General features: G+C 46.9%; 1 protein-coding gene across 1 annotated transcript in view; it reads right to left on the bottom strand.

The window, feature by feature from the left end:
* Positions 1 to 282: 282 nt before the first annotated feature.
* LOC137416679 (uncharacterized) overlaps positions 283 to 17,179 on the bottom strand; it is a 30,306-nt gene continuing 13,409 nt past the window's right edge. Inside the window, exons 4-5 of the mRNA XM_068102315.2 lie at positions 16,876 to 16,980; positions 283 to 1,350 (exon numbers count right to left, since the gene is read on the bottom strand). Of these exons, the coding sequence (XP_067958416.1) occupies positions 293 to 1,350; positions 16,876 to 16,980 (1,163 nt within the window). The 3' untranslated portion in view covers positions 283 to 292. The remainder of the gene's footprint in view (positions 1,351 to 16,875; positions 16,981 to 17,179) is intronic.

Here is a 17,179-nt window from a genome sequence, read left to right on the forward strand (position 1 = left end):
AGATGGTTTGGTCATGTGTTGAGGAAAGATGAAAGTGACTGGTTGAGAAGAGTGATGGCAATGAATGTAGAAGGAAGTAGAGGATGGGGAAGACCGAGAAAGACTTGGCTAAAGATGGTGGAAGAAGAAATGCGGGCAAGGGGGTTAACAAGGAGAGATGCAGAAAATAGGGCAAAATGGAGAAGATTGTCATGGGACCGCAAGGCTAACCCCCGCTTTAGCGGTGAAAATGGCCTTAAAAGGCATGTTGTGTTGTTGTATATATACATAGTCACATTTTAACTTGCACCGATCATGCATAGCGAGATGTGTTTTTAACTGGCAATGGGCGTTCACCATTGTGAATTGTCATGTGTGATTTCAGGGTGGATGACTGATTAAAAGATTTTCCACAACTTGTGCATTTGTATGGGCGTTCACCATTGTGTATGCTTATGTGCCTTGTAAGGTGGTATGACCGATCGAAAGATTTTCCACAACTTAGGCATTTGAATGGGCGTTCACCATTGTGAATTCTCATGTGCCTTGCAAGGGTGGCTGAATGATCAAAAGATTTTCCACAACTTGTACATTTGTATGGGTGTTCATCATTGTGAATTCTCATGTGCCTTGTAAGGTTGGCTGATTGATTAAAAGATTTTTCACAACTTGTGCATTTGTATGGGCGTTCATCATTATGAATTCTCATGTGCCTTGCAAGGGGGGATGATCGATAAAAAGATTTTCCACAACTTGTGCATTTGTGTGGGCGTTCACCATTGTGAATTCTCATGTGCTTTGCAAGGGTGGATGAATGATTAAAAGATTTTCCACAACTTGTGCATTTGTATGGGCGTTCACCGTTGTGAATTCTCATGTGTGATTTAAGGGTGGATGATTGATTAAAAGATTTTCCACAACTTGTGCATTTGTATGGGCGCTCACCATCGTGAATTCTCATGTGTGATTTAAGGTGGGATGGCTGACGAAAAGATTTTCCACAACTTATGCATTTGTATGGGCGTTCACCATTGTGAATTCTCATGTGTGATTTAAGGGTGGATGAATGATTAAAAGATTTTCCACAAGCTGTGCATTTGTATGGGCACTCACCATTGTGTTTGTGCAGGTGTGATGCAAAGCTGGATGAATAACGAAAGGATTTTAAACAAATTTTGCATTGATATGGGTGTTCATCTTTCTCTCCTTTGTGAGCCTGGTGAAAATCATTGTGTGCAAACAATTCATTATTCGTTTTGTTGTGTTTGGAAAAAGTCCTCTTGTTTGTTTCAGTTGGCGAGTCCTGCAGGCCTGTGTCTACGCTGTTCATGAAAATAGGTGCAGTTTCCCTTGTAGATTCAATGGATCCACCTGCAAATACAACATCACAAGACCTGTAAAAAATATGATTTTGTTCAATACTCATGATATAATTCTGACAAATGTACACAAACATGTGCATATGTATTTGTTCCACTGCAAAAAAAGTAAAAACAAGTACAAAAAGTTTTAATTAAAACAAAACCCGCGTCGATGTTACACAATGCCTGGATGCAGCTGTGCCTATAACGTCGATGTTATAGGCACAGGACATTCCTATTGATTCAATTACTTGATGTTATTTTTGTGCAAAGTGAAAATATATCTCGGCAATTTCCCGTGTGTGGCGACGAATTTTTAATATATCTCGGCATTTTCCCATCTGTTATTTCAGACGGTGTATGACTGACCATGCCGCGATTTAAAATATATTGTTACTGATCGCGGTTTAGGATGTTACTTTGCCGAGCGAAGGCTCCGCGACAGAACAGTTACTCCCCGATTAGAACCCCATTCACCCAGAACTTTGGCCGTATCGCACCGCAGCTGCCCAATCTGGAAAACTCTAAAGCGACCGAAAGAGAAGGAAAAGAGAAGAAGAAGACAGAGTACGGAGGAAGAACAGATTTATTATACACACACAAGCAATGGATGGAAGAAGCAGTCACACAGGGAATCGTTAACTTATTCTATTCAATTTACTTAACCCCAGGACAACGATTAGGACAGACGACGTTCACATTTACATGGGGGAAATTGCAGGCAGGGATGGCGGAGGCGGGTTGCTGGAGAGGGAGGCAGGGTCGGAGGTAGCAGCTCTCAATTCCTCGCGTTTTTGGCGGGAAAACCCTCGGTCGCGTATCCGCTGCCGATGCTGTAGACGTCACGCGCTGGCTCGGTCACACCTGTTCCTCTCCTTCTGGTGGAGCCATCTCCCTCCTCTCAGCGCGTCTCTCCAAAGCTGGTTTCCTCTCCGAGTACCTCTCCTCTTTGGCTTGGAGCATCTCACCGCTCACAGCTCATCTCCCATCTGATCTGGTGAAGCAGTCCCTTCCAGCCGCTTTTATCACTCGGGGCGGAATCAAGCCGCCGGCTGCGAGGGCACGCCTACCGGGTCGCTAACCGCGGTGCTGGTTGGCTGTTAGGGCTGTCCGATTCCTCCTTTGCTCATGACCATGTGCCACGCCTGTGAGTTGGCGGCTCCTACCCCCCTTCTTCTCCGAGATGAGCACATGGGCAATGGCGGCTTACGGGATTGAACACCACTCGCACCCCTTTTGAAAGGAACTTTGGAGAGCGGAGATGTTTGGGGAAATTGAAAGGGCCTACGCTTATTTTGTTTGATACAATGCAAAGTCAATCTAGTGGGAAACACATATTTAGCCTACATAGAATAAGGAAATACACTATTTAAAAAGATATATCATGGCCTGTGTGTAAGTTTCATGGAATTAACTAGGAGGACGGCTGCGACCATTATTTACATTACGAGGGTGTTACACACAACAAAACCATACTTTTCACATTCGTTACACTTCCTCCAAAATTGTTACACTTCTCAAAAACCGTTACACTTCTCAAATTCGTTACACTTCTCAAAACCGTTACACTGCACCCTCCTTTCTTCAGGCCCGTCCTCAGGCCTACAAAACTTTAACTTAGTGTGACACGTAGGTGTAATTCCCTCTACTTTTAACCTGACCCTGAGTGTGACAATCTTAAAACACAAATAAGTATGTCCCCCTATTGCATTGCACCCTGTCTAACAGACTCAAGTCCACAGCTAACCGAATTACGGAATTATTCTCAAACTATACATTTACGGTGGGGAGCATTATTTACAATGACGTTATTTCTTTTTTACAACGCAACCCAGGACCTGTGTTTTTTTTTTCTTTTTAGGGAACAAGAAAAAAGAAATTCCTCTTGGAAGGGAGGAGACAGCATGCATTGCATCGATGCACCAGTACCAATACCACCAAAGCACCCAAAAGCACCACAAAGCACCACTCAGTGCGCAGTCACCATGGTTCATAATAAACACAACAAAACAACTGGTGGTGGTCCTCTCTTTCTCTCCTGGGCCGATGTTCTTCCCGACGTCTTCTGGCTTCATGCGGCCTACTTGGAAATATAAAAAGCACAAACTGTGTCCATTTTTTTTTAGGGCAACAGGGGCCAACTAAGGGTGGTCCACCTGTTTGGCATAGGTGCCACCTTACCGAGGTCCGCAAGCAAGATTCCCTGGCCATTATGGCCGGTCTCCAACAGAGGTGCCCTGCCCCAGAACCTGGGGTCCATCAAGTGGTACTTGGCCGCAGAACAGCGGTCCATAAAGTGGTACATCAACGCAATGCATGCTGGTTCTGGGAATCTCGTGCGCACAATGGCCACCTCACGCACGCTCCCCTCGGCCCCCAATGGCGCACAGGTCATGTGGGAGACAAAAGAGACAATTGAGCGAGGGGTAAGGTCACAAGGGTACACATCAATAAGGCAATGCAAGGCGAAATGCGTACGGAGGGCGAAGTGAGAAAGCTCGTCCCTACCGTACGTCACCCCCCTGTCACCTACACTACCCTTGCCCTTACCCCATATGTACAAAAATCTACACATTACCAATCCATCGCTACTGTCACGTCTCCCCATAGTTCCTCTATACCAAATTCGTCACCACAATCCCTCTATCCAAAATTTGCCATCACCCAACTCGTCATCAATCCTCATAAGGAGGAAGAGATGGAACATCAAGCACAATGTCACACCCACGTCATGATACGTCTCACAATCCAAAACATTTGCATCAAAAATAATTAAACATGGCATGGTGCGGAGTACCTGTCACCTCAGGTGAGTGGATGCAGATGGTGCGAGGAGATCCTTCATCCTAACTATCCTCTAAATGATTTTAACACACTTTACACTACCCAGGGTCTCTCCCTGCCAATCCATTGGCCACTTACACTATGGGTTCTAAAAACCAATTCCCATTGACCAAACTGTGGTGCTTCTCAATTTGGGGTCTCACTCCCCCGATTCATCTCCCGGTGCCCTCACACAATTTCTGGGCTGTGGCGTGTAGCTCTCCCAGCACGTCTACCCACCTGCACACCTCCACCACTGCAGTTGCCACCCGAGCTTACGTAGCTCCTCACCCTAACCTAACTAACTTGGGACAGCCCCCCCCTGGCTCTGTCACCCCACTCGGTGCCCTCTGGCACTGGGCTACCCGGGTCCGTCCTCCAGATCCTCGGGCCCCATCCACAACAACTACTACCGGCTCCCAGAGCCCACCTGCGGCCTCACCTGGCCGACATCCTCACAGTGGTGGAGCGCCCAACCAACTACACACACTAACAGGCTACACGCCCAGCCATTTCCACAACACTAATGCACCCATCCAAAGACCATTCTTTCACCCGCACCACAGATGCCAATATCCAACCACAATTTACCTATACCCTCTACCTAACACTTACACTACCCACCCCGGGTATCCGTGATGGGGGTCCACTCTTCCCCCATTCACACCTTCGCACCATCCACTCCACTCCACAATTTCCACCATACTCACTCCACGACCATCCATTCCAATACTCCAGATATTCCACACTACCATTTATTCCACATAGCCACATACACCTGTTGTTGCACACCTGTGCAATCATACCTGGTGCCACCTGCACCCTCCTTTCTTCCTGGACCATTTGGTCAGCACAACACGCAATCACCACTACTCCCTCATACACTGCTCCATTCACCTGTTCAGTTGCACACCTGTGCAATCACACCTGTTCACTCCTCAAACACACGGCATCATCTCAGCTAACGACTCCCCTCTGAAACTTGCGCTTCCCAGTCGTCCCTTTAAACTATTGCGCTCCCACGTCATTATCATCCACACTAAACTACCTGCGTCCCCACTACAGGTATCAGTCACTAACTAGTCTTAGCGTCACCTAATGTCAATCTCTTCTAGATCCCTATCATTATCCAAGCCCTCCCTGGCTCGGTTGTCATAGCCACCCCATAAACTATTGCGCATTTGCCCCACTCTGTGAGGGATGGTGGATTTGCCATCCCACCACATCGGGGAGGTCCTACTATCAATTTTGCACATCCAAATTCCACAAATCAAAAATTTTCCATTTACTGCCAATTCTACCCACTATTATAAATTTCGTATCAAATCACGATCACTATCACTATCACCATCATCACAGTCCACTATATCCTAGCCTCGGTGCGTCGTGACATCATTAAACTCGGTTCGTAAAGCCGAGCAATGAATTCGGGTGGTTTGGTCGCCTGCAGGTTGAATCCGTCCGGCTTTCGGTTCAAGGGAGGTGGTTTGGTTGGACCGAGGTTCCACGCACCATCTCGGCGCGGCACCTTGCGGTCCCGGGCCCGATGGCTCAATCTCCCCCGGTCGGAACCCCGTCCCCGCGAGGGGGCACCGTTCCGCTTCCTCCCACTCGCCCTTGAACCGGACCGGTCGCCTCGCCCGCCAAGGCCCGGACTCGACCGTGCGGGGCGGGGCCAAGCCCGAATCGGCAACGACGCTTCGAAGAGAAGCGACGCAGCATCGATCCGCGCCGGGCCTCGCACCCAACAAAGCACACCGCGCCCCGAGTGCTCACATCGGCTTTCCGTCGCCCTAACCACTAACCCGGTTACCGTCGATGCTTCACTTGCATGCTCACATGCATACGCTACCACTTTCACCCTCACAAAACCTGGCGTTCCAACGCCGTCCGTACATTCCACCAACGCTCTCCCTGTTACACACCACACCTCTCGCGCACACTCTTGCGCACACCTCTCCTCAGTTACGTCCTCCGTAACACTCACCATGGGCGTGCACTCTGGCATCCACCCACTAATGCGCTCACACGGGCTCTCCCACACTCGCGCTACCACTAACTCAGGTGTGCTTCCTCGCACACGTTCCACCACCACCTTACTCTCTGTGTCACACTTCGTACACCCCGACGTGCATTCTCGCTCGCACTCGGTTTCACACTCGTGCTCCGATGTGCCCTCTCGCACCTGCGCCATCACCAACTCACTATTCGTGTCACACTCCGTACACCCTGACGTGCATTCTCGCTCACACTCGGTTTCACACTCGCGCTCCGATGTGCCCTCTCACACCTGTGCCATCACCAACTCAGGTGTGCTTCCTCGCACACGTTCCACAACCACCTTACTCTCCATGTCACACTCCGTACACCCCGACGTGCATTCTCGCTCGCACTCGGTTTCACACTCGCGCTTCATAACACGCTCACCCCTTGACGCACACTTTCTTCCCACACGCGTGCCATTTCCACTCACACGGGACCCTTCACCAACGCCCGGATGCTTCCTCGATCCCAAGCGCGCGACAATTCTTTTGTCGCTAAACATCCTCTTACAAAATCTCCCAGCACAATACACAACAGCACGACTCACCTGGGGGATCCTTTTCTCCATGCGAACCTGTAAACTTCCATTTGGATTAGCGAGTACATCATCATGATTTGAGCAGGGACTTTGTACATTTTCCATTTCTCCCTGCAATTCCTGGGCTACCTCCGTCATCTCTTCAATTTCAATGCCCACTTCCGCTTTTTCTTTACTCACCTCGACGACCGTTGGCTTTAATAAAATTCCCTCTACCTCATCGGTCGCCGGCTTTTCCAAACCCCGTGTCGCGATTTCTACCCCCGTCATTGTACCCGCGCTTTCCTCCGCTTCGCTCAACCAGCGCTTCTCGACCCGCGTTACCTCGTCGTGCACCCCTGGGACCCTTTCGCCCAACTTGCGGTCTCTGTCCCTCTGCTCCCTTTCCTCCCTATCGGCCCTCATTCCGTTCGTTGTTGCTTCAATTTGGTTACTCAACCGCTCACTATCAGCCCTCATTCTGTTTTCCATTCGTTCCATAATGTCATTTTCTCTCTGCATTTCCACCATGAATTGGGCCATGAAGGCTTGCATTTGGGCCACCGTTGGTAGTACAAAGGGTGCGGCCGCAGCTGCCCCAACCTCGTGCGCAAGAGCGCCATTTTGTGCGTCTGAAACCTCCGCAACCACATTGCCATTTTTCTCCTCCTCCCTTTCCTCCACATACATTTCCCCGAGGTCCTGGGTCGATTCCACCCTGTCTATCTCTCCCACCGGCATCCAGTCGCCTTGACCAGCCATGGCGCGATTTCAAAATTCGGGTTTTGCTTTAAAACAAAACAAATTTCGTCCGCTCCAAATTTTGACCAAATTTTTTTTCTAGATGTTTTAAAAATTTGGTTCGGGCCCCGAATCCCACTCCCAGACACCAATTGTTACTGATGCGGTTTAGATGTTATGATGGGCCGAGCGGATGGTCCAACCGCGACCGAACAGTTACTCCCCGATTAGAACCCGATTCACCCAGAACTTTGGCCGTATCGCACCGCAGCTGCCCAATCTGGAAAACTCTAAAGCGACCGAAAGAGAAGGAAAAGAGAAGAAGAAGACAGAGTACGGAGGAAGAACAGATTTATTATACACACACAAGCAATGGATGGAAGAAGCAGTCACACAGGGAATCGTTAACTTATTCTATTCAATTTACTTAACCCCAGGACAACGATTAGGACAGACGACGTTCACACTTACCCGGGGGAAATTGCAGGCAGGGATGGCGGAGGTGGGTTGCTGGAGAGGGAGGCAGGGTCGGAGGTAGCAGCTCTCAATTCCTCGCGTTTTTGGCGGGAAAACCCTCGGTCGCGTATCCGCTGCCGATGCTGTAGACGTCACGCGCTGGCTCGGTCACACCTGTTCCTCTCCTTCTGGTGGAGCCGTCTCCCTCCTCTCAGCGCGTCTCTCCAAAGCTGGTTTCCTCTCCGAGTACCTCTCCTCTTTGGCTTGGAGCGTCTCGCATCTCACCGCTCACAGCTCAGCTCACAGCTCCTCTCGTATGTCACCTCTTCGCTCATCTCCCATCTGATCTGGTGAAGCAGTCCCTTCCAGCCGCTTTTATCACTCGGGGCGGAATCAAGCCGCCGGCTGCGAGAGCACGCCTACCGGGTCGCTAACCGCGGTGCTGGTTGGCTGTTAGGGCTGTCCGATTCCTCCTTTGCTCATGACCATGTGCCACGCCTGTGAGTTGGCGGCTCCTACCCCCCTTCTTCTCCGAGATGAGCACATGGGCAATGGCGGCTTACGGGATTGAACACCACTCGCACCCCTTTTGAAAGGAACTTTGGAGAGCGGAGATGTTTGGGGAAATTGAAAGGGCCTACGCTTATTTTGTTTGATACAATGCAAAGTCAATCTAGTGGGAAACACATATTTAGCCTACATAGAATAAGGAAATACACTATTTAAAAAGATATATCGTGGCCTGTGTGTAAGTTTCATGGAATTAACTAGGAGGACGGCTGCGACCATTATTTACATTACGAGGGTGTTACACACAACAAAACCATACTTTTCACATTCGTTACACTTCCTCCAAAATTGTTACACTTCCCAAAAACCGTTACACTTCTCAAATTCGTTACACTTCTCAAAACCGTTACAATATATATCTTGGCAATTTCCCGTGTGTGGCGACACGTGAACGAAGCTATGCTCCTCTCTCCACATTATTGTGACGACGTATAAATTAAATATTTCATCGTGATGATAGTCATCAAATGGACGAATTTTTTATATTTCTCGGCATTTTCCCGTCTGTTATTTCAGGCGGTGTATGACTGACCAAGCCGTGATTGAAAAAAATATATCTCGGCAATTTCTCGTGTGTAGCGACACGTGAACGAAGCTATGCTCCTCTCTCCACATTATTGTGACGACGTATAAATTAAATATTTCATCGTGACGATCGTCATCAAATGGACGAATTTTTAATATATCTTGGCATTTTCCCGTCTGTTATTTCGGGCGGTGTATGACTGACCATGCCGCGATTTAAACAAAATATATATATCTCGGCATTTTCCCGTCTCTTATTTCGGGCGGTGTATGACTGACCATGCCGCGATTTAAAAAAAATAATCTCAATGGACTTGAAGTTACAGGCCTTTGAGAATTCATTTCGTTCTATAAAGGGCGACTTTCATCGGATTTTCTTCCCGTTTTTTTTCAACCGAGTCTAAAACTATGTTAGCGACTGTGAAAAATGGAATGATATATCGAATTTGATTTGAAATAAAACTGTGTGAGAGAGCGACACCACGGGCCTACAAAACAGGCCTCAAAGCTATGCGAGTTAATAAAATGGTGGATATTTGTTTATATGAAGCCTCTCCCAAAATGGGTGGAGCTATGGTTCCCAGAATGGGTGGAGCTTTGAGGTTTTGTCTTCTGTGCAAGAAGAAGAAGAACAAGAAGAACAACAACAACAGCAGAGGGCACTCTATTAGCAGCGTCTGCGACGCGGCTAAAAAAAATTATTATTGATGTAAATATACAGCACTGTGCAAAAGTTTGGGTTTTCCTCAAGATATTCAAACTCTTGTGGTTTTCAGAAACCACTCAGAGGCAATGGCAACCACCATACAGGTCCCTTCGTGTGGTTATTTCCATAGTGTAAGATTAGAATAGTTCCTTCTCCTCGTGTAGTGGGTTAGAGTGTCATCGAATGCGTTGGTGAAGGTTAGAGATGACGTGTTCTGTGTCCGAGCTCTTCTCCGAGCCTAGACCTAATATTAACAAGCGTTACGCCTAGGTCCCCCGTCGGTGAAGTGATGTGTTGACAAAGTGGAAAACGCAAGGTGGCCATCTTGGATTTTGACGTGGCGACCCAATTTTCAATAGCGTTCTTCCTTATGCGTACATACACCCACACACCAGATTAGAAGTTAGTAGTTCGTATATTTTTCCAAGATATTCCGCTCACAAGGTTCAATGCACGCACGCACGGAAGCACACATGGACGGAGGGGAAAACCATAGTCCCCCTTTCGCTCTGTGGTGCGACGGGGGACAAAAAGACCCCCATTAGACCATTAAGACCCCATTTGACCATCAAGACCCTTTGCCCTGAGATCAGCTTTTGAATAATATCGGATGAATCCTTTGAATACACCAGGCATGCCAAGTCACAGACAACATTTCTTGTATCTCAGCTTGCCTTTACCGAGTCTAAACATGTCATAACACGTCACATTTTGTGACGTTTCATTGTTTTCTCCAGTAGTACGATTGCTTCATGGTTTTCTACAGCAGTGCAAGTGCATTCAAGATCCACACACTATTGTGTGTGTGGTCCCATATGTGCAACAATAACACATCCAACTTGGTCGATCGATGCGTTTCAGATCCAATATTACCCCAGGTGATAAAGGGTGATGAGTCGTGGGTTGATGGGTATGATCGGGAAATGAAAGCATAGACCTCCCATTGAAGACACCTGTGTCACTGACACCTTAAAAATGAGTGTCAGTCGAGATCGCAAGTGAAGGTCATGCTGATTGCGTTCTTCGATGCGGAAATGATTGTTCATGCAAAATTTCTTCCCAAAGTTGCTACCGTTAATGCGGCTTTCTTCGTAGAAGTTATGAAACATTTTTCAATCTTTGAAACATTTTTTTCAAATCTTGGGCATTTATTATGATTTGTTCTCCGTCCCAGTCGAGCCGACCTTTTCTTAGCCATTCCAACGAGCCTTCTTGGTCTATCCCCACTCTGTCCAATTATTTTTTGTACCTCCCTCCATTCTACATTCATTCAGAATGCACTGTTTTTTTTCTAAAACATTTTGTGGATGGTAAGGAGTTTTCTGGGTGTGGGTGCTTCTCTCACCAGCCATGGCACCTCAGCAAAGGACTTCTGTGACTCATTGGGACTGACACAATATGTCCATTTCCCGACCCGGATCTCAGTCAACGGAGCGTCTTCTCTTCGAGACCTGGTTATGACAAACTTCCATGCAAATGTCTGATGCTCTTCTTCTGCTCCAATCGGCTCATCTGATCATGTGCTTGTTAAAGTGGACATCTCTCTGGCCATTCTCAGCGAGCCTCCTCAGCGTAGACGAGTCTGGCATTTCACTCAGGCAAACTGGCACGGTCTTCAAGCAGCCATAAATCATCTGGACTGGTCTCCCATCTCTACTGCCTCTGACACCAACTCATCCTGGGAATACTTCCAAAGTAAATTGCTCTCTCTCTCTCATGCACAGATTTATCCCATCTCGTCTTCAGTTGTCATTCCCTTCCTCCTATCCATGGTGGACGGAATCTTGTGGTGAGGCAGTTGCCCTGAAACAACTTGCCTTCACCTCCTGGAAAGCAAATCCAAGGGAAGGCAATCTCATCTCATTTCCTTTCACAAAACCCGGAACAAGTGTGTCAACCCTCAGGAGAGCCAGGAAACAATATCTCTCTTCTCTTAAGAGTGAACTCTCAAACCTATCTCCCTTTTCCAAATCCTGGTGGCGTCTTGTCATATCTGTTTCTGGTGTTTGTTCCCCCTCCATCCCCACCCTTACCTCAAACGGCTACACAGTTGACTCAGCAGATGAAAAAGCTGAATGCCTCAACTCTGTGTTTGCCTAAAAATATTGTATCCCAAACCCGTCTCTCTCTGTACCCAGTCATACCCAGCTTCTCCTGGACTCTCTGTCCTTCTCGCCTGACAAGGTGGAAAAGTTTCTGTCAATCGTTGACTCTGATTCTGCAACTGGACCAGACGGCATCAGCCCACAGGTCCTATAATCCTGGTCTCCGCTCTTTCACACCCTCTCTCTGTTCTCTTCTCCCTCTCTTTTGCCCAAGGTCATCTGCCATTAGCTTGGAAATCAGCCAACATTTCCGCTTTGCACAAAAAATGTGCAAAAACAGATCCTTGCAACTACAGACCAATCAGCCTGCTCCCAATAATCAGCAAGCTCATGGAATCCATCATCGCTTCTGACATCAAATCATTCCTCTTATCCAACGCCTTGATCTCGGATCATCAATTTGGATTCAGACCAGGTCATTCTACTCTGGGTATGCCGCTTCTGCTGTCTCAACAATGGATGGAGGTCCTCAATATCAAACAGGAAATTTGAGCTGTCTCCCTTGACATATCACGTGCCTTCGATACGATCTGGCACCCCGCTATGCTCACCAAACCCTCCTCCTTTGGTATCCATGGAAATATCCACGCCTGGCTGGCGTGTAGTCACAGAGACTTCGTCTCAAGTCGTAGTCAACGTGTGGCCCTGAATGGGTTTCTCTCATCTCCTCTTCCTGTTCAGGCTGGAGTTCCCCAAGGCAGTGTTCTGGGCCCTGTGCTTTTTCTGGTCATTGTCAATGATCTCTCCGACTCTGTTGAAAATCCTCTCTATCTCGTTGCTGATGACTCCACTCTCTGCCGCTCCATTCCTCATCCCTCAGATCGGCAGTCTGCAGCCTCCTCACTCTCTGCAGACCTGGACAAAATCACAGACTGGGCAAACAAGTGGAACATGTCTTTCAATCCTGACAAATCTCGCAATCTTACGATGTCTCTCCGAAAAGACCAACTGGATAACCCTCCCATCCACTTTCTGAATAATCCTCTCCAAGAAGTTCTGTCACTCAAGCTTTTGGGTCTCACTATCTGCAATGATCTTTCCTGGGAAAACCACATTTCAAATCTGGCCTCCAAAGCCAGTCGCCGACTGGCAATACTCCGTCATGCGAAATCCTTCCTTGGCACACCTTAGCTCCTCACCACATACAAGGCTTTCATCCGCAGCTCAATGGAATACTGCTCTCCCCTCTGGGCTGGTGCTCCTGCCTCACACCGAGCTCGTCTTCACTCTGTTGAAACCAAAGCGTTCAGAATCATTGGAATCTCCCGTGATGAAGCTACCTCCGAGGGCCTTTCACTCACTCACTGCAGGCAGATTGGTGGTCTGTCTTCTCCTCTCCGGCCTTGCTCCTCCTGCTCTCTCTGGGCTCTGTCCCCCAAATATTCCTAGAGGTCGCACAAGATCTGCCTGCAACCCTCTTATGGTTAAACTGCCAAAATCAAGGCTCTTTGCTCACCTTCACTCCTTCATTCATTTCTCCCACCTCTGGAACAAACTCCCTCACTCTCTTCAATCCCACTCCTCCCTCCAGGTCTTTAAAACAGCTGTTCACCACCATCTCTTATCTTCCCCCATCCAAAACCTTGATCTTTTCTACCCCCGCTAATTTCACCCCAAATCCACTTTTTTGAAATACCAACTTCTTTCCTGGAAGTCCTTGGTGTCCTTGTGTTTATACTTCTCTCCCCCCCCCCCCCCCCCTTCCCACGCCGCCTCCCCCCAAGCCCTATCCCTCCCACACATTCCCAATGTCCCTGCTATCAAATGTTGTGTTTATGTGCTTCCCCTTCTCTCCCCATCTTGTCCACCGCTCCCCTTTTTATATACTTTGTTTGTTTGTCTGTTTGATTTGTTTGTGTGATCAATGTTACCTCTTTCACAAGCCTCGATTATGTATACAAAAAATATATATAATAATAATAATAAAATTAAAAAACACCCCAAAGACCCAAAACACCCCAAAGACCCAAAACACCCCAAAACCCTGAAGACCCAAATGGCCCTGAAGACCCAAATGGCCCTGAAGACCCAAATGGCCCTGAAGGCCAAATGGCCCTGAAGACCCAAAAGACCCAAAACACTCCAAAGCCACAAAACACCCCAAAGACCCCAAAAAACCCCAAAGACCCAAAACACCCCAAAAACCCAAAACAACCCAACACCCCAAACACCCCAAAGACCCAAAACACCCAAAACACCCCAAAGACCCAAAACACCCCAAAGACCCAAAACACCCCAAAGACCCAAAACACCCCAAAGACCCAAAACACCCCAAAGACCCAAAACACCCCAAAGACCCAAAACACCCCAAAGACCCAAAACACCCCAAAGACCCAAAACACCCCAAAGACTCAAAACACCCCAAAGACCCAAAACACCCCAAAGACCCAAAACACCCCAAAGACCCAAAACACCCCAAAGACCCAAAACACCCCAAAGACCCAAAATACCCTTAAAGGCACAGAGGATCCAAAAGACCCTGAGGATCCAAAAGACCCAAATGGCCCTGAAGACCCAAAACACCATGAATACACAAAAGACCCATAAGACACTGAAATGGTCAAAAATACCTATCCCTCTGAAACAACGTGTGGTGAGGCGCGCAAAATGCACCGAGTCACGCTATTAAAATCAATCAACAAGTCAAAAAAAAGTCATAAAATGTCATGGCCCCCGTGTTTTTCAAAATTTTGCCATTCGGAGTTAAAGGCTGTCAGCCGGCCATCTTTGGTTGGATTACAAAAAAAAAAATCTTCTGCATATGTATACTCTCATGCATTGTCTTTGTGCCAAGTTTGAATAAAATCTGCCCAAGCATGTCGAGAAATGGTTGGGGACATGGTTTCATAACAAAATGGCCACCAATCGGACATCTCAGATCAAATCTCGAAAGAAAATGTGCATATGTAACCAATCAATAATTTGCTGTGTCATTCAGTTTGGGTATTGTATTGACGTAAATGTGCATGACAATACATACGCAAAGTATTGACATGGGCATTGAGGAAGTTAGGAGTGGAGGAATGGTTGATCAGAGTAGTGATGGCAATGTACAAAAGAGCGCGCACAGCTGTAAGGATGAAGGACGGGAACAGTGGTGAGTTTGAGGTGAAGGTGGGAGTGCATCAGGGGTCGGTACTAAGTCCACTACTATTTGTAGCTGTGATGGAGGTGCTGGCTCAGAACGTAAAGGAGGGTTTACCGTGGAAGTTGTTGTATGCAGATGATCTGGTGTTGATTGCGGAAAGTATGGATGGACTGAAGGAAAAGATGAACACGTGGAAGGAATGTATGGAGAAAAAAGGTCTGAAGGTGAATATCGGAAAGACGAAGGTGATGGCAAGTGGTAAAGCATGTGGTGAGGTGGAAAGAACTGGGAAGTGGCCCTGTGCTGTGTGTAGGAAGGGTGTTGGAGTGAACTCCATTCAGTGTACAATGTGCGCTGAGTGGGTTCATCAAAAATGTAGTGGTCTGAAAGGGTCATTAACCAGTGTGGCAGCTACATTCAAATGTAAGGTGTGCACAGAGGGAGCTGCAGATGGAGGAAATGTTGAGTTGGATCTTGGAGACGGCGTGAAGCTGGAAGGTGTGAAAACATTTTGCTACCTCGAAGACATGCTGAATGGAGAAGGTGGATCAGACTCGGCAACGGTTGCTCGAGTGAGATGTGCATGGAAGAAGTTTCGGGAATTGAGTGGCGTGCTGATGATGAGGGGAGTGTCGTTGAAGCTGAAGGGAAAGGTGTATGCTGCATGTGTGAGAAGTGTTATGATTTATGGGAGCGAGACATGGGTAATGAACGTAGAGCAGCAACGAAGGTTGGAAAGGGTGGAAATGCGAATGGTTCGACGGATGTGCAGAGTATCGTTGAGAGAGAGGAAGACAAATGATGAATTGCAAAAGATGATGGGAATAGAGCCTGTGATTGATGCTGTGAAGAGGAACAGGTTGAGATGGTTTGGTCATGTGTTGAGGAAGGATGAAAGTGACTGGTTGAGAAGAGTGATGGAAATGAATGTAGAAGGAAGTAGAAGATGGGGAAGACCGAGAAAGACTTGGCTAAAGATGGGGGAAGAAGAAATGCGGGCAAGGGGGTTAAACAAGGAGAGATGCAGAAAATAGAGCAAAATGGAGAAGATTGTCATGGGGACCGCAAGGCTAACCCCCGCTCTAGCAGGGAAAATGGCCTTTAAAATGCATGTTGTTGTTGTTGTATTCAGTTTGAACAAGATTAATAAATGCATGTGCAAGAGATGGTTCAGGATGTGGTCAATATTGGGTATTTACAACTAAAATGGCCGTCAGTCTTTTAAGTCGCCAGCCTCTTTGATCAGATCACACAAAGGGAGGTGCACAATGCACATATATGCCATCATGTTGTGCTTATGCCAAGTGTGATCAAAATCGGGTGGTGCATGTTCAAGAAATGGTTTGGGAAATATTAAAGTGACAAAATGGCTGCCAGTTGGCCATCTTGGATCTGATCTCGAAGGAAAATGACGTGCATATGTTAGCCATCATTCCTTATCTGTCTGCCAAGTTTGAACAACATCAGCAAATGAGTGTCTGCCAAATGGTTGAGGATGTGTTCAACATAGTTTTTTTAAAGTTTTTTTGCACCTAAAATGGCCACCAGCCAGCCATCTTTGATTGCAACACGAAATAAAATGATGTGCAGATCAACACCATTATGTCTTTCTGAACAAAATCGGTGCATACATGTACGAGATATGGCTGCGGACGGACGAGACCCAATCCATAAACCTCCATTTTGGACAAAGTCCAACGGGGGCTATACTAACAGGTGTCAAATTAAAATGCAATCAGAATTGATTGTACAAATTAAGGAAAATAGGATACAACAAGGTATATTATTGTTGGTTAAAATATTTTATATCCTAATGAAGGGGAAAATTGATGTTTGAGAAAATGATCTGCCATCATGGTTATTTCTTACAGCAATTAAATCATAACGTGTTTTTTTTTTTCTTAACACCAGAGTTCATCATCAAACTGTTCGAATCAAAATGTGTAGACATCGACAGAAACCTTCATGGGGATGGTTCTTGAGGAGAGAAGCTTCAGCATCATTTGGTTCAGGTTGATCCAGGTGGACATCTATGTCATGCTCAGTTTTCACTTTCACAAATAAATCTGGAAAAAGTAACTTTTATTAAATGCAGGCACTCTTGTGTCACATGTATAGCTGGTTCCACACTCTTAAAATACATGAAGAAACATTGCATTAAAATCGTTAGAAAAAAATTAAAATCATTAAAATCTCTTTCAAAACATTAAAATCTTCCTTGAATGGAGAAAGTAAAACATTTCCTTCAGGAATGGCGTCATGTGA

Source organism: Myxine glutinosa, chromosome 1 (genome assembly GCF_964187855.1).
Source record: "Myxine glutinosa chromosome 1, kmMyxGlut1.1, whole genome shotgun sequence".
Lineage (NCBI taxonomy): Eukaryota > Metazoa > Chordata > Myxini > Myxiniformes > Myxinidae > Myxine > Myxine glutinosa.